The 22,498-nt window shown below is 32.6% G+C and overlaps 1 protein-coding gene across 1 annotated transcript; it reads right to left on the reverse strand.

Moving 5' to 3' along the window:
- Positions 1 to 674: 674 nt before the first annotated feature.
- LOC136036227 (pyrimidodiazepine synthase-like) lies at positions 675 to 15,671 on the reverse strand. Its single transcript, XM_065718326.1, has 6 exons — positions 15,521 to 15,671; positions 14,086 to 14,197; positions 12,362 to 12,584; positions 7,885 to 8,017; positions 4,559 to 4,674; positions 675 to 865 (listed from the first exon to the last, which is right to left on the reverse strand). Exons 1-6 carry the CDS (start codon positions 15,603 to 15,605, stop codon positions 737 to 739), a joined length of 798 nt encoding a protein of 265 aa, XP_065574398.1. The 5' UTR covers positions 15,606 to 15,671; the 3' UTR covers positions 675 to 736.
- Positions 15,672 to 22,498: the final 6,827 nt, after the last annotated feature.

Consider the following 22,498-nt stretch of genomic DNA (forward strand, 5'->3'; position numbering starts at 1 on the left):
AATTAGAAACTCAAATTTCATATTTAGAATTTGAGACCTTTGAATTTAGATTAATTTTACGGACAAAACAAAGTACAATATAAAAACTAACAAAATACCAACAACTTGGAAAAGAGAGTAATCAGAAGAAAATAAGCCTCCAAACCAACTAATTTAACAATAGCACAGAACAGAAAAATCTGATTCTGTCTTTGGTCACTTTAAGCACCATAAAAGTGTTATTCCTTCATTTTCTTTAAGATAAAAAATGCATAATAAGAAGAATCTACTATAAAGAAATAAAACGATAGGCCAAATGAAAACACTGAAGAAAACACAGAAAACGAATATTTTGAGAGAACAACCACCTCTCTTTTTCAGCGCGAACAAAATAATATGATCAAGGAAAAAGCAAAAAAAAAAAAAAAATGCGGAAAGTACAACAGAAGTACTCTCAAAATATTCACTTTCTGTGTTTTCTTCAGTATTTTCATTTGGCCTTTGAAAAGCCCATTTTTGATCGTTTTCTTTGTTTATGTTATGGCCGGCCAATGTGGTTTAAGAAATTATCTAAGAAGAAACTAAGCGTCTAAACAAACTGATTTATCAATAGCACAGAACAGAAAAAATTGATTCTTTCTTTGGTCACTTTAAGCGCCAAAAAAGTGTTATTCCTTCATCGTCTTTCAGATATATTTGTTTGATAACATTTTTTTTGTTCATTTATTGCAATAAAAATCAGTGAATAAAATACAAATCAGTTCTTGTTCAGATCATAGTTTGGATTTCCACTGATGAAGCTTTCAATAAACTTTAAATGAACCTCAGGGGAAAAGTAGCTGACTCTAACTGCCGGATCTCTCATCATCACTTCTATCCAGGTCTCCTACAAATAATGAAACAATATGAAAAATCAATCGACGGGATACTACTACCTAAAATATTGCTACCATTGGTGTAAAAGACACAAATCAGACAGGGAATTATTTGGTTCCAAATGCAAATTAAGATTCAATTATTTAAAGGACAGAATCATTTTAAAAAATGAATCGAATAATGTTTAAAAACATTCGAATCGAATTTTAAGTCTTACGATTGTTATCATTGGTGTAAAAGGTCTATTTCTCCCCTTATCTGATATATTTTGAATCAAATAGTCCACGATCATCCGCTGAAAAAATGCTATGTTTTACATTATACTCTTTTTACTCGATATGATGTATTAGACTCGATGATGATTGGCTTTCGGCTTAATGTGATCAAGGTAACGCATGAGAAATTAATCTTAGAAGTTTTCTCAAGAGTACTAAAACCTGACCTGAAACGGTATTAGGTTTTTCGGGCCCAAACTATCCTTAAAGTTTTTTTGGGGTGTCTTATGTCTCGATCATTGTAGAAATAGGTACTAGATATGATAGAAAAAAAAATATTGTAATAGGCGAATTGTTAAATAGCCACCGAATATCTAGCAAGGTGTTAAGGAAGCATAAGCGGCCATCTTGGTGTTAACAGAAGAACAGAACTAAACAGCTTGATTTGGTTGCTTCAAACATCTTGAGATGTTTCTTGGGTGCATAAACCTTTGTTGGGTGCATAAATTGAAAAGCACCAAAGGCCGTCAAAACATATACAGTAGCTAGTCTATCATTAATTTATGGGTCTATATTCATATTTGAGATGAGGGCCTTTATATACCTTGGAGCGGAGCTGATAATCATGAGAGAAAAAGCTAACAAAGCTGGGCTAAATATCAACTGGAGCTAAACGAATATCATGTTTACTGATCTGCATTTATATCAAACGCCCCATCCTGAATAAAGTAGTATTCGTGAAGGATATCACGTACTTTGGCCCCATTCTGTCAAGTGATCCAGTTGAGAGAAGAGTCAACACACGAATCGCCAAGGCAACTTCCGTCCTAGAGAGACTCAACACTATGCGGCACAGAAACGTCACCAACAACCACCACGGCTTTAAGGAAGTTGGATATAATTCTGTATAATGGACGTCGAAATATAGAGGGACTTTGCTGGTACGATTCTATCAGCAATGCAAGCTCCTGATCCATATGATGCAGATTCCATTTTCCCTGCAAATTGCCTAATATACACTGAGATGGTACGGCCATCTCCTTCAAATTCCGAGGAAACCCCCTATCACATCGCCTACAATTTTTACCCCATGGCCGCCAAGTAAAAACAACCACATGGTCGTCCAAGAACATGATGGTCCGATAGTCTACATCAGTTCCTAAGCAAGAAAGGAAAGATAGAAGTACAAGCTTGTTTTAGATTATTAATTAAATTGATATTCTTGTAATGGAGCATCATAAAATACAATCACCGAAGTGCAATTGATAAGGTCTCTTCATCTTTGGAACTTTGAAAGATTCGCCAGTGATTATGAGCCCCCCACTACAGCTGTGTTTTTTCTTAGCAGCCGTCAGACAGTTATGTGTTTTGGAAAACTTTCGTTTAGAAGTATCCACATTATTTCTGTAAATAACAGTCTTACCAGAATTAATTATCAATTCATTGCATATTTTCACAAAAATCTCAAACATGGATATCTTGCATTGAGAAGGGGAGACTGGCTAGGCAATGTCAAAGGGGTATGGAAACTTTTAAAAACCCTATTTCATCCCAACTTCAATAAATTTTTATTTCTTTTCCTGCAAGTTTTCTGTGTTTTTTTTTTTTTTTTTTTTTTTACCAAACACGGATACATTGCATTGAGAGGGGTAAAAACAGTTAACTCCCTTATAAATTCCCTTACAAGAATATGTGGCATTAGTTTTGGTTTAAATTTTTTATGTTTTTGTATTTGTATTACATTGAACGAAAATATGTAAAGTAGATTGAATCTAAAATATAAAAATACGTAGAAAAAAAATTAATTCAAAATATAACAGATTTTATCATAGATTAAAACAACTGTAAATAAAAGCTCATTAAAAAAAATAGTACGGCTTAGAATTTCCAAGGAAGAGTTACTAATTGTTCTTTATAGTTTTCTCTGTTTTTGTCTTTTTTAAAGCCAAGAAAAGTGGTATAGAACTGTGTTTCTTTAATACATGCATATGTCTTGACTGTTTGCATATACTTTATTACTTAGAATATATTAGGAAAGGAAACAAAAGAAAAAAACTAAAAGAAAGAAAACCAAAAACAATGGACAAAAAGAAAAAACTAAAGAAAAAGAAAAACGAAAAAAAAACTAAAAAAAAGAAAAACACTAAAAGAGAAAAAAAAAAAAAAACTAAAACAAATAAAAAATTAAAAAAAAACTAGGAAAGGAAACATAGCGAGACTGTATTCAAATCAAAATCAGTGCATGTAAAGGCACTAAGAAAAGGCACAGGAGCAATCAATTATGAAAAATTAAGGAATAAAAACGGTTTTTAATTTCAACAAAGAAATGAAAAAAAATAAAAACAAAACAACAATTTAATTAAAAAGTATATATATATTCCGAATATTTCGGCCCCATGTCCGGGAGCCTTTCTCAACAGAAAAAAGAAAGAAAAAGCACGACAAAAAGGACAAAAAATTTTTTTAAAACATAACACACACACACACAAAAAAACAAAAAAAAAAAAAACACTACAACTAAACACGCGAAGAAGAAGAAAAAAATAATAACAATAAATAAATAAGAAACTCACATTATAAACAAACTTCTAGCACTGATGTTACAAAACTTAAGACAATACCAAAGCGAATGTCCATAGTGAAACCATGGTTACTCTCTGAGTGACCGATGGAATTATTATTTAGGAACAATCAGTGTTTGTAAAGACGTAATCAGTTGAAATAGAAGAGCCTTGATTATGTGATTTTATGCCCTTTTTTTTCAACAGAGATTTTTTGTCTTCAACAGTGAGCTGTTTGCAAAAATGTTTGGTTACACAATAAAAAAGCTGCCCGATACACAAGCAACCACTTTTTACTGTATTTCTATATCACATAAAATACAACAAAAAATCTTACTTAGTGTTTAAGAGTTGAGGAAGAAGCTCCTTTCCACTCAACAAATTGCAGAAAAAAATGATTTGAAAGGAGCAGCTCCACCTAATGCACTAACGATTTGATGCACAAAATATGACAAAACAAAACGATTGATTCACCTAATGCACAAAGTGATTTGAAAGGAGCAGCTCCACCTAATCCACTAACAGACATGTTTTGAGCTTTGCTATATATTCTTCCTCTTCCTGTTTCTTTCCAAAATGATCGTATTATCTTTAGTACTGATTTTATCTCTATTAGATATGTTGTTTTTACTTGTGTGTGTTTTCTTTCCTTTTTTTTCTGTTCATTATTTTTGTCCTCCGTGGCCGGTTTTCAAATAAATTAATGATTATAATAGTAAGTTTATTACACATTTCGATAATTTGTGTTTTGAGTGTTAAAGACTGGTTTCGAGTGTCAACCTCGATAGTACTAACTACAACTTGATAAAGTAAAGAGAGAGCTCGATTTTGTCTTCACTATATGATATTTTCCACTGAGATACACAACGCGATTGTTTTAAACCAAAGATTTAATTTTATTATATAAAAACATAATAAAAACCATACCAGGTTGGTGAAGCGCTCGGGAGGAAAAGCACCTTTCTGGCCGATATATTGAGGCAAGGTGGCTATCCGTTCAAACCATGGCCATATCATGTAGTCTAACATTCCTGGCTTTTCACCTAGGGATAAATTTAAGGCTTCAGAAAGAAGTAACGAGACTTGTAAAAACACGCCAATGATAAAATATTTCAGTGTATCGCGATTAAACGCTTGGTTTCCTTGGTAACGCAGTTAACCTTGAAGCTTTTTTAACTGTGTTTGCAATTGATTTTAATCGTATTCCCAAAAATAAGCAGTAAATTAGTCCGAATTTAGTCAAGGTATTTTTTTTTAAGTAATCAATTAATGTGTAAAACAAAGTGCATGTGTAACTCACAAGAGTAGAAACGGGTTCTATAATAAAATAAATAAATAAATCACCAGAACCGGTATTTCTTACTATTTTTTCGAACTTCCTAATTGCGGTATTACTCAGAAACTAATATCAAGAACTTATTACTACGCCAGTTTTTTTCCAATTACCCTAACACGGTACCTTCGCAGAATTTCAATTTATTTTTTAAATTTCACCTTCAGCAATGATTTGTTTGTATACATTATCGCCATTTCTAACTCTTTCCAGTTATCCACACTCTTTGGGGTGCAATATAGATATCAATAAAGACCAAATTGCCTTCTCATTATTGAAACAATAAAAATATACTGTAATGGGGAAATTTTAAAGACAAAGTGAATTGCACAAAAAAAAATAAATGAATGCTTTTGCTTTAAATCTAATAATACTATCTAAACTAATCTAATAAATAATCTAAACTAAGAAATTTCAAAGATAGTGCATTGCACAAAAAAGTTCAGCCGAATATTTCGGCTGGATATCTAATAGTCAAACTAAGGAGATTCTAAAGACGGTGAATTGCAGAATAAAACCAATTCAACATTTCAACCAAACATTCGATAGCCAAAATGGAGAAATTTTAACGATATGGAACTACAAAAAAAGAATATTAAACAGTTCGAAGTCAAACTCTAAATAAGGAGCAGCGCGGGTCAATAGTAACCGAAACTCTAAAAAAACAAATAACAATAAGTGCAACAAAAGAATTGAAATTTTATGCTAATTAAATAAAAAAAATCAACTGAAAGTAATGAGCGACATTAAAACTTGAAAAACCAACAGAAATTATTACGTATAGGAGGGCTCCTTCAACACCTGGTTTTTTATGCTAATCTTTTGGTACTTGAAATAAAGCTTCTTATTGTTCTCAACAAACGAGCCTTGTGTTTCAGAAGTCATTCTTAAAAAATTGGGATAAAATCCATTCTTCAGTGTAAAGAGCGAGGTGTTGAGGAGGAGCAACCCCCTCACATACATTATAATTTCTGTTCTTTTTCAGTTTTGATGCAGCTCCTTACCTTCAGTTGAAAAAACTTGTTTTTTTTATTTAAGTTCTGATCGTTTTCTAAATAATGCCAGGAAATCGGGCTCCACCTCCAAGGAAATTTCCCTCCTCCCCACGGATATTTTCTTTAGCCACTTCAAACCCGCTGAAAATTCACCCAAGACAATTACCCCTAACATCTCCACGCGTAAAATTGAGTCGCCAAAGAGAAAGCAAGACATAAGAAGGATTTTATATAGAAATTCAGGCAAACTCCCCCAGTGCAAAATTTCTCCTGAAAAATTCAACCCCTGAAAACTCCGCTCCCATTGAAAATTATCCCCGTGGAAAATCCCCTGCATAAAATTGGCCCCCTCAAAAAATGTATGTATACTTCCCAAAAACATATACTATGCGTAAACAATGGGCAAATTTTATAACTTAAAGACTTTCTTCAGGGGTTGTGGTGAGGGGCTCCTGGGCGAAAAAAATAAATACTCATCCACGATTTTTCTTGTGGTAAAAAATACAATTCCAAAAATACAATGCAAAATACAACATTCCACATTTCTGAAGATAGGAGCTTGAAACCTTTACAGTAGAGTTCTATGACATGCTGAACGGTGTGATTTTTATTAAGATTCTATGACTTTAAGGGGGTGTTTCCCCTTTTTTTTCAAATCAGGCAAATTTCCTCACGCTTGTAGCCTTTGATGGGTAAAACTAAACTGAATAAAACTTATATATTTTAAAATCAGCACAATAAGCTAATTTTTTATATATCTATTGGTATCAAAATTCCGTTCTATAGAATTTAGATTACTATTGAGCTGGGTTGCTCATTACTTAAAATTCGTTACCTATTATGTCATTAAGTTTAATATACCCCACCAAATGTTATGAGCCTGAGAAGATTGATCAGGTGGTCGGACAATTTTTTTTTTCTGCCAACGATTTATCTAGTCCAGGTTTTGACTTTCAAAGGTATAGTAGGCATTGATGACCTTATCCATGTCAAAATCCAAAACCCAATCATCATCGTTATCACTTTCAATTTGTTTGGTTCGTTTTACCTCGGCTTGTTTTTCGTCATTATGAAAAACATATCGCCAAACCTTTATTTTTTAACAAATGTAATGGTAGGCATTGATAACCTTATCCATTTCGAAATCCCATACCCAATCAATATGGCTATCATTTTCAATTTTGACACGTTTTGATTCCCATTGTCCATGTTTGTCTTCATTTGCATTTTTGACTTGCTCACATACTCGGTGTCGTATGTCTTCTAACCGCATGTGTCTTTGCTCTTAATTTTCATTTTTGACTTACTCACATGCTCAGTGTTATATATCTTCTAACTGCGTGTATCTTTGCTCTTCATTTTCATTTTTGACACGCGCCACTGCGTGTCTCTTTGCTTTTTATTTCCATTTTTAACTCGCTCACATGCTCGGTGTCGAATGTCTTCTAACCACCTTTTATTTTGCTCTTCATTTTCATTTTTGACACGTTTTTGGATTTTCATTACTTCAGGCAATTGTAACTGCAACTGAAAATTTTCGTTTTTGGACTTTCCAACAAACATTATATAATATAAATATCTGGTTCGTTAGAGACTCAACAACCTTATTCATGATATGCATGACATCATATAAGAAAATGCTTATATGATGTCATAAGAATTGATTATATGATGTACTAACATAGTACATGACGTAATTTTTAAAAACCAAAATTAAGGCTTTTAACGAATTTTCTAATACTTTCGACCTATCTAGATCGTTTTTCTTATGCAAGAACATCCCAAGATACAAGTTTTCTCGAAAAATATGGAGCCGTTCTCGAGAAACACCAAATACATATATATATATACACACATATATATAGGGGACCATTTTTTAATACTTTCCTAAAAAAGAAAACAACCTAAAACATCAAGTTACTAACCACAAAAAAATGTTGTGTTTCTTTGTTGGAGTTCAGATTCAAAGTGGTCAAGACCAGTGAAGAGACTTGCCAATAATGCGTCTTCTTCCGGTAGTCCCTTAGACCTGTACAGCTTGTAGAGTGGAGTAGTCACCTGTCAACAAATTTTGTTTTGATAAATAATCAACATATACGCATGAACACATTTTTATCTTTGCCTCCCAACTTAGTCTTTGATTATTAAGAAACTGTGTATTATACTACATTTTACATAGTTTCTTTAATCGAAAGTTTAAGCTTACATAGGAAAAATATAGCTCCATGGAGCTCAATCACAAAATTAGGACTGTTTGTTCGATGCTAGTTCCTAAATAGCAAAAATAGCGATGAAGACTAAACTGCTTTTCCATCATAACGACGAGTAGAACAATACAGAAATGTTTTATATAAGACAGTGGAAAGCAACTTTAAATGGATATTTCAACCCTATATCCAAGGGCCGTTCTGAGCAAAACAAATGAAAAAAGAATATAAAAGAACTCACATTAAAATACAATCTTAAAAACTACACTATTTCCTAAACAGTCCAAAAAAAGTTCAACCAGGAATTTGTGTCCTGGATATAGGGTCGAAATACTCATTTAAAGTTGTATTCCACAGTCTTATGTAAAAAGAATCCCTATTATTATTTTTGCTAGTTTCTAAAAAAAATTATATAATTAGATTTACAACGAAAAGCGTTTATACAGAAATTTTAATGAAATAAAAGAGATACTATTGTTCCTCCAGTGCCTATCCGGTTTTTGCGGGCTTTTAGCTCCCCATTTCAATGCATTTTAGCTCCCATGCCATTTTGATGTGAACAGGTGTGTTAAAACATAAAAATAAAAGAAAATCTGTACGCTTGTCATGGTTGTGTACAAACATGACCATGTATTTTCAATAATTAAATAAAAAAAACTAGAGTTTTTAACTGAAAGTAAGGAGTGACATTAAAACTTAAAACGAACAGAAATTACTCCGTATATTAAATGTACGGATATATAAATATACGAAATCCCTTCCGCAATCCCTCGCTCTTTACGCAAAAGTTTTTAATTGTTTTAAAAAGTAGAACTGTGGCAAAGAGTCAAACTTTTGCGTAAAGAGCGAGGGATTGCGGAGGGGACAACCCATTTCATATACAGAGTAATTTCTGTTCGTTTTAAGGTTTAATGTCGCTCGTTACTTTCAGTTAAAAAACTAGTTTTTTTTTATTTAATTTCTGAACGTTTTGAATTAATGCATGTTTGATTTTGGCTCTCCGTACATAAATTATTAAAATGAAATTTGCATATTAATTCTTTTTTTTGGCTAAATGGCTTTCTCTTAGTTTTGATCAGACGATTTTGAGAAATAAGAGGTGGGGAAGGAGGCCTAGTTGCCCTCCAATTTTTCGGTTACTTAAAAAGGCAACTAGAACTTTTAATTTTTAACGAACGTTTTTATTAGTAAAAAATATACGTAACTAAAGAATTAACTTACGCAACAAACTTTTATATTCTTATATTTTATTATGTATATGAGGGGATTTGTCCCCTCGTTAATACCTCGCTCTTTACACTAAATCTTAAGTTTTGTCCCAATTCTTTAAGAATAATCCCTGAATCAGAAAGGCCGTAGAATAAATAGTTTAAATTACTAAAAATACTTTAGCATAAAGAGCGAGGTATTTATCTTCTCCTAAATACCTCTCCTAAATACTCTTTATGCTAAAGTATTTTTAGAACCCCTCATATGCGCAATAGTCTCTGTCCGTTTTAAGTTTTAATGCTACTCCTTACTTTCAATTGAAAAAACTCTTTCATGTTTATTTTTTCATTGTTTTTTTTATAGTAATGCTAGAAAATCCCACGCCCTTTTCATTGAATTTCTCTTCCCCCATGGCATACTCCTCCAAGGAAAGATCTTCCCACATAGCCCCCTCCCCTCAACCCCACCCTCAAACCAAAAAAATCCCACTGAAAACGTCTATATGTTTCCCAATAACCATTACTGTATATAAACAATGGTCGAAGTTTTTAACTTGCAGCCCCTCCCCCAGGGACTGTGAGGGAGTAAGTCATCCCCAAAGACATAGTTATTATGGATTTCGACTATGCGGAACAAAATGGCTATCTCAAAATTTTGATCCGTTGACTTTGGGAAAAAATGAGCGTGGGAGGGGACCCAGGTGCCCTCCAATTTTTTGGTCAGTTAAAAAGGGCACTAGAACTTTTCATTTCCATTAGAATGAGCCCTCTTGCGAAATTCTAGGACCACTTGGTCAATACGATGAACACTGTAAAAAAAATAAATAAAAAAAAAATAATAAAAAAATAAACACGCACCCGTGATCTGTCTTATGGCAAAAAAATACGAAATTCCACATTTTGTAGATAGGAGCTTGAAATTTTTGTTACATGGTTCTGTGATACGCTGAATGCGATGGTGTGATTTTCGTTAAGATTCTATGACTTTTAGGGAGTGTTTCCCCCTATTTTCCAAAATGAGGCAAATTTTCTCAGGCTCGTAACTTTTGATGACAGAGACTAAATTTGATGAAACTTATATATTTAAAATCAGCATGAAAATCAAATTCTTTTGATGTATCTTTTAGCACCATAATTCCGTTCTTTAGAGTTTCGTTTACTATCGAGCCGGGTTGCTCCTTACTACAGTTCGTTACCACGAACTGTTTGACAAGCAAAGGCTGTAAATCATTTCAAAAAACTCCAATGTGCGAAAAGTGGCCAGTGGCAGTTCTGGCATCTCTTGCACCCATGACAAAATATTGATTAGTACCGCCTCCCTTGGCTCCCACAGAACTTTCCGGCAAAATTTTAACAAGATTTTCATTTATTAACAAAATTACTTTTAATTTATTATTTAAATTATTTAACTATTACTGATCATTTTAATTTAACAATTTTAATTACTGTCATTTAATTATTTTGATTTTATGAATTAATTAATAATTTAAAAATTATTTTCATGTATTAAGTGCGCCCTCTACTTTATTCTAAAAAAAAATAGATATCAGAAAATGACTATAGCCGTTAGATCATTTATTTGAAATTTTGTGCCCCTAAAATTACAGCACCTGGGGCAAGTACGCTCTCGGTACCTCCCCTAAAACCGTTTTTTAAAGTGGCAGTTTTCATTAAAATTTGTTTTGTAAAGCTCAATCACTGACAAAAAATGAACCATAGTTCTCACTTTTGTTCTAAAAAAAACTCCAAAATCGAATTTTAGCGAATTTAGTGAGGCCCTTCAACTCCCTAGACCAAGCTATCCACAAACATTTCACACGTTTATTAACATGAAACTGACTTTTCCTCCAGCCTAAACTATAAATATTTCATCTTGACAAAGCATGACCAAAATAAAGCTTAAATTTAAGAAATCACACAAAATTAGAGCATTGGAATAAATGCATCCAGTTCATCTTTGGGTAGGCATAAAAATATTCTTCTTTGACAAACAGTTTTTGGCGATCCCTTTAGTTAGCTTCAAGGTCTATTAAGGCTGCAAATATCTACGCTCCAATGTTATATTTTTTTATCATATATTTAAATCAATTTGACCATGGGAAATTAGTTTCAGAGATTTATTTTAATAGAGAATTAATTTTAAGGATACATTAATGTAAATAAATCAACAGGTTTCCTTACTTTAATACTTTAAAGTGGTAGAAGTTTTAATATATTTTTTTAAATGATAAACATTTAAATCGAAAGAAAACCTACTTAACGTTTTATTGTGAAGAAGAATTCACAGATTAGGAGGGCAATATTTTTTCAAGTGTAAATTAGGGTAAACCAATCGACAGGACCAATAGGGAATTCATTTTTTCAACGTGCAAATAAGGATAAATCAATCAATACGTTGCCTCACCTTAAAAGCTTATATTTTAAAAGAATAGTTTTGTTACATCTGGATAATATGGTTTTATATTAAACTAAAAATTTTATGATCAAAGAGAATTCACAGATGCAACTGGGAACTAATTTTTCCCAAGTAAAAATAATAGCCAAGCGACCAATAAATTCCCTTACCTTAAAATAAAATTTAAAACGTTTAAACGTGTCATATCTGAAGAATAAACGTCTAAATCAAACTTGGAATTTTATGACCAAGGAATCAGACAGGGAATCAATTTTTTCCAGGTGCAAATTAGGGTAATCCAATCAATAAATTGCTTTGCCTTAATATCTCATGTTCTGGAGAATTCAATTATATTATATCTATATATATATATGTTTAATTATGTCATTATGTCTAATAAAAAAATATGTCTATTATATATAAATATATATATATATATATATATATATATATATATATATATATATATATATATATATATATATACATATATATATATATATATATATATATATATATATATATATATATATATATATATATATATATATATGTTTGTGTATCAGGCTCAAGTTATCATACATCATGTTACCTTGTTATAATGCTCAAGTTGAATTCGATCAAGGGCCTTAAGGACAGGATCAGTTGGATTCAAATGTCCCATGTCTGGATACAACTCGTCGAGAAGATCCGCAGTTACTAGACTCTCATAAATTGGCTTTCCTTCAACTAAAATGCAAGGCACTTTGCCAAGAGGGTTTATCTTAAAATACCATTCAGGTTTTGAAACTAAGTTGATATTCACAATTTCGTGCCTAGAATAAATAGTAAATGAATTAAGCTTTAACAGAATAAATAAAGAAAAATAGGGTAAATAGTTAAATATTCTTAAGTGATGAAAGAATTCTTTTTTATTTAGATTGAAATTAACCATTTTTCAAGTTTATTTCTATAGAAATTTTACAGCAAAAAATAACAGTGATTTTATTTAAAAAGGATTCGTTTTACCAGAAAATTGTTCCAAACACGCTGTATTTTCACGCTTTTTGAAAAAATAAAACTTCTGTTTTGTCAAATTCCTGAACCATCTCAGTGTGCATGGCCAAGTTACATGTGATTTTGCAAGGTAAATTTGTCTTCGCCCTATATTCATAGTATAGCTATTAAATCTACCACTGTCTTTTCGGAGGCGAGAAGAAAAGAGACAATAGCGTTTCAATCGTTGGATCAATTCTGCCTTCATTATATTTGTCATCCAGCAGATGAACCAGAATGTTGAATAGCGAAATAAATTGTCGTTGCTGCCATTGAAAAGTCCTCGTCGAAAGCCACTGTGTTAAACTCCTCGAACATACCTTTCACCATCCCATCGGTGTGTCGAGACGTCCAAGAACAAGCACCCTCCTTGAAACACAGCCGGATAAACAGCAAAAGGAAAATCCAGCCAAAAACGAAAGTGGAATCCAGGGCAGGATTCAAAACACACGATCAGATATGAAAAAAAAATACTAAAGGCTGCCGTACACAAGCTAAAGTTATCCGGAATAATTAATTTTAATATCCTGGTTCCTAAGGTAAGCAGCCTCTTTTACAAGGACACTTACAATTTTCGAGAACGGGGAAAACAAACAATAAGTCTGAACAATTCTACTGTCTGACAATAAACTTTATGAATCGAATAAGGTTTCAATCCATGTGAGTGATCAGTTCAAATAACACTATTTTTCATGATTATATAGAATATTAATTATTAATTATTAATTAATTAATTATTAATTATTGTATTCAACTTACTCAGTATAGTGGTGTTTGTCCTTGGGCGATTTCTTGTAATTTCTAATCAAAATATTTGTTTTTTCCACTGCCGGCTTACTTTTCTGGATTCTTTATTCTCAAGCGTATTTAGGTTCTACTGTAACAAAAGCATATATTTAAAATTATTCCTAAAAAAATTTGAAAAAAATATTAGATAAAAATTCAAATCTCTGTGGGAAACTTGTAAAAAATTGCTAATCAGTTTATTTGGTTTTAGCGAAAATGAAGACAAAATCTTCTGAATATTTGTATTTCGTGTGTTACTTACCTAGATCTATTGCCCGAAAATTCTCAAATGATTTTGGAAATTTTTTCTTCTGTCAGGGGCAACCAGATGTTCTTCTTTCAAAAAATAAAGTAAGACAATGTGTTCAGTTCATGCACTTGGCAAAGTTTCTGGGCTTGTAGCCTATTTTTCAACTTACCCTATTTTTTCGATGACTCATAAATTGAAGAGGATTGCCCATTTCATAGTGTAGGTCAAGAACAAATTACACTTACGGTATATTTTTTGCAGAGAGAACCAGCCTAGTCCTTTGCGCATATGGACAGAATCGCATGTTATAAAATCGAAGGACATTCTTGTCTTTGTTTGGCTCAGGTTCAACTGACCCTAAAAAAAGAACACAATTAAAAGGCAAAGTTCTAAAGAGGGAAACACATGTGCTGAAACTTGTTTGGTGGGTGGAAGGAATCTAAAAAAATACCAGAAAAAGATCGAATTATACACATAAAATGTAGTAAATTTTGGTGATTTTGGAATTTTCGTGGAAGAGTGTAAGAATATCTAGAATTTTCAGGAAATAGAGCGAGAATTAGCCTTTACTCCTCTCCTGACAATGAAGATAGTGTATATTATGCAAAATTATCGTAAATTAGGGCCAGACCCATTTGAAAGAAATCAACTTCGCTCTATTTATTAGATTGTTTTTCTTCTTCTCTTCTCGTGGAATAGACCAGAATATTGAGCCAAAAGAACATTTAGTTTCTTCAAAGAGCTGTGGTGTCGATTCCCAGATGTTTAAGAATCAACCCCGCCTCTCAACTATTTTTATAAGTAATTGGATTTCGAGCCAAATTTTTTTTTATTTATGGAAATTCAGGAGGTGGGGCAAACAATTATTTTTTAAAATTAATGGGAGTAAATTTGTTGTTTTTCAGTTTTTTCAATTAGAATACCAAAACAAGCTTTTAAATGAAAATACCAAAAAAAGAACGTTTTCCACAATCTAGAAGGGGATAAGGAGAATCCTCCCCCACTTACAACATTGCCAAAGAAAATAGGAAACTGATAAGAAAGACAGCATACTTATTAACTTATTAATAAGTAGAATAATTGAACTTTACACAATTTGACTGCAATTATACTAAACTTTAAGCTAATTTAAACTAAACATATCCCAAATTAAATATTTCCCATGTATTTTTCCTTTCTTGATTTTGTCACGCTTTATCCAATTTACAGGTATACGAGTGAAACAAGAGTGTCTCATGATAAAATGCATGGGCAATATATAATTTTAGGCTATATATTTGAACAATGGGGGGAGGGGTGTAGATTAAAGCGGAGTTGCAGTCAAAATACGTTAACTACATTTTTTCTGCATATTATGAAGTAAAAATTGTTTCCCTTTCAATAGGCCCAATTCCAGGCTTATATCAGAAAACACTCCAACTGAAGTCCTGGAAAGCGAAATTCTTGGTAGTACTATTTTATCAACTTCCAGTGGTAATTTCCTGGTAGTATGTCTGTCGTTCAGGGCAACTTAAAAAGAATACACTAATAATTAGTTTCTTATCGAAATAGTAAAACAAACGTACGCACTATCTAGCAATATTAAAACTACATAAATAGATGACGCCAACAGTACAATTTTGCTTTTTCACTTCCAAAGCCTAATTCTTTACTACTGAAAAAAATTTTAAACGACTTTACCAGCAGCAAGATGAGGTGTTTCAGATATTGCTTCCATTTTATTTCCAATATTATAATTTCTCCTAAACAAAAAACGAGAGAACATATAGTGCACAATTTGCAATAGAGTCAATTAGACGCTGTGGCCATCTGCTGGTTTTATTGCTCAAGATAAAACAAATCTTATTAGAATTATGGTACTTCATTCAGCAAATTCTAATCTTCCTAATGAGAAGATAGTATATATTAAAAACGATTAACTATAATCAATCTAATGTGTAAAAAAACTCACAAAAATATATTATTTTACTTCATTCATTTTTACGAATCAAAAATAAAATAATTCCCAATTAAAACAACTCATATCATGGGCTCCGGGAGGGGGACAGGGGAGGGCCATCGCCCCCTTGAAAATTGGGACTATAAAATAATTATATGTGAACCAACGGAAAAACAGCTGAACAGAGAAAAACCATGGGAAAAATGTGTGCTGCCTTGTTGTTGGTTGCCTGCCAATAGATTTATACCCTTATTAAATAAAAAAAAAAATAGTTTTTTTAACTAAAAGTAAGGAGCGACATTAAAACTTAAAACTAACAGAAATTACTCCGTGTATGAAAGGTGCTGTTCCCTTCTCAACGTCCCGCTCTTTACGCTAAAGTTTGACTCTTTCTCTCAATTCTACTTTATTAAACAGTAAAAAACTTTAGCGTAAAGAGCGGGGCGTTGAGAAGGGAACAGCCCCTTTCACACACGGAGTAATTCCTGTTCGTTTTAAGTTTTAATGTCGCTCCTTACTTTTAGTTAAAAATAAACTAGTTTTTTTTATTTAATTTCTGAAGGTTTTTGAATTAATGGATGTTTGATTTTGACTCTCCGCACAAAAATTATTAAAATGAAATTTCCATGTTAATTCTTTTTTTTGGCTAAATGGTTTTCTCTTAGTTTTGATAAGACGTTTTGAGAAAAAGGTGTGGAGGAGGAGACCTAGTTGCCCTCCAATTTTTTGGTTACGTGATAAAGCAACTAGAACTTTTAGTTTTTAACGAACGTTTTTATTAGTAAAAAATATACGTAACTTAAGAATTAGCTTACGTAACGAACTTTTATATTCTTATACTTTTATTCTGTATATGAGGGGAGTTTGTCCCCTCGCTAATACCTCACTCTTTACACTAAAGCTTAAATTTTGTGCCAACTCTTTAAGAATGACCCCTGAATCAGAAAGGCCGTAAAATAAATAGTTGAAATTACTAAAAATACTTTAGCGTAAAGAGCAAGGTATTTAGGAGGAGATGAACCCCTCATATGCGTATTAATCTCTGTTCGTTTTAAGTTTTAATGCTGCTCCTTACTTTCAGTTGAAAAAACGTTTTCATATTTATTTTTTAATTGTTTTTTTTTATAATAATGCAAGAAAATCTTGCGCCCCCTTCTTTGAACTGATCTTCCCCCGTGACATATTCCTCCAAGGAAAGATCCTCCCACATAGCCCCCTCCCCGCACCCCCACCCCAAACCAAAATAATCCCCCTGAAAAATGTCTGTACACTTCCCAATAACCATTACTGTATGTAAACCATTACTGTAGGTCAAAGTTTGTAACATGTAGCCCCTCCCCTGGGGACTTCGGGGGAGTAAGTCATCCCAAAGTCATCCCACATAGTTATAATGGTTTTCAACTATGCTGAACAAAATAGCTATCTCAACATTTTGATCCGTTGACTTTGGGGAAAAAATGAGCGTGGGAGGAGGCCTAGGTGCCCTCGAATTTTTTTGTCATTTAAAAAGGGCACTAAAACTTTTCATTTCCGTTAGAATGATCCCTCTTGCGACATTCTAGGACCACTTGGTCGATACGATGACCCCTGGGGAAAAAAAAAAAAAAAAAAAAACAACAAATAAACACGCACCCGTGATCGGTCTTCTGGCAAAAAATATGAAGTTCCACATTTTTGCATATAGGAGCTTGAAACTTTTACAGTAAGGTTCTCTGATATGTTGAATGTGATGGTGTGATTTTCGTTAAGATACTATGCCTTTTAAGGGTGTGTCCCCCTATTTTCCAAAATAATTCATATTTTTTCAGGCTCATAACTTTTGATGACATTGACTAAATTTGATGAAACTTATATAATTAAAATCAGCATAAAAATCCGATTCTTTTGATCTATCTTAAAAAAATAAATAAAAAATAAAAAATAAATAAAATAAAAAATAAAAAAAATTCAAATTTCAAAGTACTGAATGGTAAGTAAATAACAATCCTTGTCAGTAACAAAAGCTTAATAGCCTAGTTATTGATAATATTCAATCAAAGAATCAGCTTTTTATGGTAATCCTAAACATGTATATGTTTATTAGTAATTAGTGCAGTTATTAGTACACAAGAAAGTTTTTATAATTATAGAAAACACAAGAAAAACAACTTAAGAAAGGGCAATTTCGGTAAAAATCTGCCGTCAACTTTTGCTAGCATTGCAAGAGTACCTATGAGCTGATATATGAAGCAACTATAATCAAAAATGTTTCTCCTTAACATAATGCTGGAAATTTTTGTATTTTCTCTCTGAACGGATACATTTTTTGTTTTTTATTATCAATTTTTTTCCAGGAGTGATTGTATTTATTAAGTTATCACTTTGAAAAATATTTAGTTTTTTATAGTTATGAAGAATAAATGCCTCGAATATATTGGGTTCTGGTATTCAAAATTAGATTAAAAATATTAATAAAAAATTTTATTTGATTTTCGTAATGTCACTTTTAATGTTTTAATTTTACCAAATTGTTTTGATAATGCGTTGCTTTTGATTACAACTGAGTTAAAGATATTAAATATTTTGATATTTGATAACCAAGTTCAAAACTGTCGATGTGTCCAACGCTTCGGCATTGCTGAACAGAACTGAATGCTGGGAGCTTATATCTTAGTTTTTGTAAGAAGGCTATTGTTTTATGTATTTTTTGTAATTAATTGATTTTCAGTTTTATATGCTTTCACTTTAATTGACATACTTCTTCCATTGCCGTTAGAAAAATGCTTGTCTCTTAGCTTCATTAAATAAAAAAACGAGTTTTTTTTCCACATAAAGTAAAGAACCAACATTAAAACTTAAAACAAACAAAAATTATTACATATATGAAAGGGGCTGCCCCTTTTTCAACATCTCGCTCTTCATGCTACAGTTTTTCAGCACTTTAAAGCTTTTAAAGCTTTTTTTTAAAGTTTTTTTTTTTAATTTTCAGCAATTTTAAATGTTACTTATTGTTATAATTAAATGACCATGTGTTTCAGTAGTTGTTTTAAAAAATTGAGACAACACTTAAACTTTAGTGCGAAGAGCAAGGTGTTGAGGAGGAGGCAACCCACCTCATATACGTAATAATTTTTGTTCGTTATAAGTTTTAATGTTGCTCCTTATTTTTAGTTGAAGAAAATTGTTTTTTTAGATTTAATATCTGATCGTTTTTTAAATAGCGGCAGTATACCTGGCTCCACCTCCACAGAGAAATCCCACTCGTTTTCTGGAGAAATACCCTCTGAGCAATTGAACCCAGGTGAAAATTTAGCCCAGGCAATTACGCTTAATATCTCCACGCCTAAAATTGAATCGGTAAAGAGTAAGAAATACATATAAAGAAATTTTGTACAGGAAATCTGGCAAATTCACCCAGTGTAATACTTCCCTTGAAAAGTTCACCCTCTGGAAATTTCCCTCTCCATGAAAAATTATCCCCCTGCAAAATCCTCCCAGCATAAAATTCGCCCTCCCTTCCCCACCCGAAAAATGTATACATACTTCCCAACAACAAATAAAACAATGGATAAATTTTAAATCTTAGAAACCTTTCCCCAGGGGCTGTAAGCAGTCATTTTTGCTGAAAAAAAGCTATCTCTAAATTTTGATCGGACGATTTTGGGAAAAAAGTTGCGTGGGAGGGGGCCTAGTTGCCCTCAAATTTTTTGGTGACTTGAAAAGGGAACTAGTACTTCTTATTTCCAATAGAATGAGCCCTCTCTCGTCGTTTTATGCCCACTGGATCGATACGATCACCCCTGAAAAAACAACAACAACAAAAAACAACAAAGAAACAAATAAACATGTGATATTTCTTCTGGCAAAAATTACAAAATTCCGCATTTTTGCAGATATGAGCCTGAAACCTCTACAGTAAGGTTCTTTGCTACGCTGAATCCGGTGATGTGATTTTCATTAAATTCTACGACTTTGAGGGCGTCTTTCCCCTTTTTCTCAATTTTCCAAATTTCCAAATTTTCTCAGACTGGTACCTTTTGATGGGTAAGATTAAACTTAATGAATGTTATATATTTGGAATCAGCATATTGAGTTTTTTTTATATATATCTATTGGTATCAAAATTTAGTTTTTTAAAGTTTCAGTTACTATTGAGCCGGGTCGCTCCTTACAGTTCGTTATCACGAACTGTTTGATCAAACAGCTCGTGGTAACGAACTGTAGAAATCAGCGACCCGGCTCAATAGTAACCGAAACTCTAAAAAATGGAATTTTGATACAAATAGTTACATCAAAAGGATCGCATTTTTAAGCCAATTCTGAACATATAAGTTTCATCAAGTTTAGTTTTACCTGTCAAAAGCTACGAGCCTGAGAAAATTTACCTTATTATAGAAAATAGGGGAAACAGCCCCTAAAAGTCACAGAATCTTAACGAAAATCACACCATCAGATTCAACATATCAGAGAACGCTACTGTAAGAGTTTCAAGCTCATATCTACAAAACTGTGGAATTTGTATCTTTTCCCAGAAGACAGATCACGGATGGGTGTTAATTTGTTTTTTTTCTTTTCCCCAGGGGTGATGATGTCGACTCAGTGGTCCTAAAGTGTCACGAGAGGGCTCACTCTAACGGAAATTAATAGTTCTTGTGCCCTTTTTAAGTAACCAAAAAATTAAAGGGCACCTAGGCCCCCTCCCACGGTCATATTTTTCCCAAAGTCACTGGATCAAAATTTTAATATAGCCATTTTGTTCAGCATAGTCGAAAAACCAATAATTATGTCTTTTGGGACGACCTAATCCCCCACAGTCCCCGGAGGAGGGGCTGCAAATTACAAAAAAAAAATGCGAAAATGAAAAATAAAGTTTTTTCAGGTGGAAGTAAGGAGCAGCATTGGAACCTAAAACGAACAGAAATTATCACGTCTATAAGGGGGTTCGGCTCCTCCACAACACCTCACTCTTTACGTTAAAGCATTTTTAGTAATTTCAACTATTTATTCTACGGACTTTGTGTTTCAGGGGTCATTCTTAAAGAATGGGGACCAAATTAAAGCTTTAGAGCAAAGAGCGAGGTATTGAGGAGGGGGGGAACCTCCTCATATACGTATCAAAAATATACAAATATAGAATTTCGTTACGTAAGTTAATTCGTAAGTTACATATATTTATTACTAATAAATAAGTTCGTAAAAAGTTGCCTCTTTTAGTTGCCTTTTTAAGTAACCAAAAATTGGAGTGCAACTAGGCCTCCTCCCCCACCCCTTTTCTTATCAAAATCGTCCGATCAAAACTATGAGAAAGCAATTTAGGCAAAAAAAAGAATAATGTAAATTTCGTTTTAAGAATTCATGCTCGGTGAGCCAAAACCAAAACATGCATTAAATAAAAAACGTTCATAAATTAAATAAAGCAAACAAGTTTTTTCACTGCAAGTAAGGAGCGACATTAAAACTTAAGACGAACAGAAATTATTCCGTATGTAAAAGGGGCTGTCCCCTCCTCAACGCGTCTATGTTTACGCTAAAGCTTTTTATTGTTTTAAAAAGTAGAGTTGTGAGAAAGAGTCAAACTTTAGCGCAAAGAGCGAGGTGTTGAGGAGGAGACATCCCATTTTATATACGGAATAATTTCTGTTCGTTTTAAGTTTTAATTTTGCTACTTACTTGCAGTTAAAACTTTTTTTTTTATTAAATTACCAATCAAAATCCAACCAGAGATCATTCAATTATAGATCGTTTTTTCCTGCTTTACCAAAAGTATTGTAGTCATAAAACTTTACAGTTTAATGAAATGTAATTAAATAAATAGAAAATGTTTTTCAAATAAAATAAGGAGCTAGTTTAGAACTTAAAACAAATATAAATTACTCTATATGTAAGGGGGACTGCCCCTTAGACAAAAGTTTTTTAGTGTTTTGAAAAATCTTATCTTTCCAATAGCAAATTTTCTGTGACAATTTGAAAAAAGCCAAACTTGACTGTAAAGAGTTAGGAGCTAAGGAGGAGACAGCCCCTTCATATAAAAAAATTCGGTTCAAATATGTTTCATATCTGCTCCTTGCTTTCATTTGAAAAGTTATTTTTTATTTAGTTGTGTTGCGGAGCAATTGTGTTGCGGAGCAACACTACTGCTTTCGTAGTTTTTTTTTTTTTTTTTTTTTTTTTTCACTGTGATCAGCGACCTGTAGCTCCGAAGTGGTAAGAGTTAAAAATTTGAGATTTTTCAGAGGGAAGGGAAACGTGAAACAGAGTAAAAAAGTTCCAGAGAAGTTCCTAAAATTTCTAACAGTTTTCCATAAAAAAAAAATAAAACCGTTTTTTTCTTAGAAACTCTGCGTTCGATGTTTGGCGTCAAGTAAGACGACCCTAGCTTCGGAAATAAACTTGTTAGAAATACAGTTATGCTGAACTCATGTAGAACTTTCATTTGTCTCTTCGAGAACCGGAGCACAAAATTCCGTAGCTCTTACAGATTTCCCGTGAATAATTCCGGAAAAGTCCATCTCGTTCCGATTTTTTTTGGAATTTTCTCAAATTTTCGATTTTGATGTTTCTTATATTTTTATCGAGTAGTGCTATGAAAAGTATGCAAGAAGAAGTGAAGTGTTCTATATACCAAGTTGCTTCGTTCTCTAAGAAATAATTTCCGAAGTTTCGACGTTCTAGAGGTAACTTCTGTTCTGGACCAGCTAGAATTTTTTTTCCAACGCGGTTCGACAGGTCTCGATCTCCTA

The sequence above is a fragment of the Artemia franciscana genome, chromosome 2 (genome assembly GCF_032884065.1).
Source record: "Artemia franciscana chromosome 2, ASM3288406v1, whole genome shotgun sequence".
NCBI lineage: Eukaryota > Metazoa > Arthropoda > Branchiopoda > Anostraca > Artemiidae > Artemia > Artemia franciscana.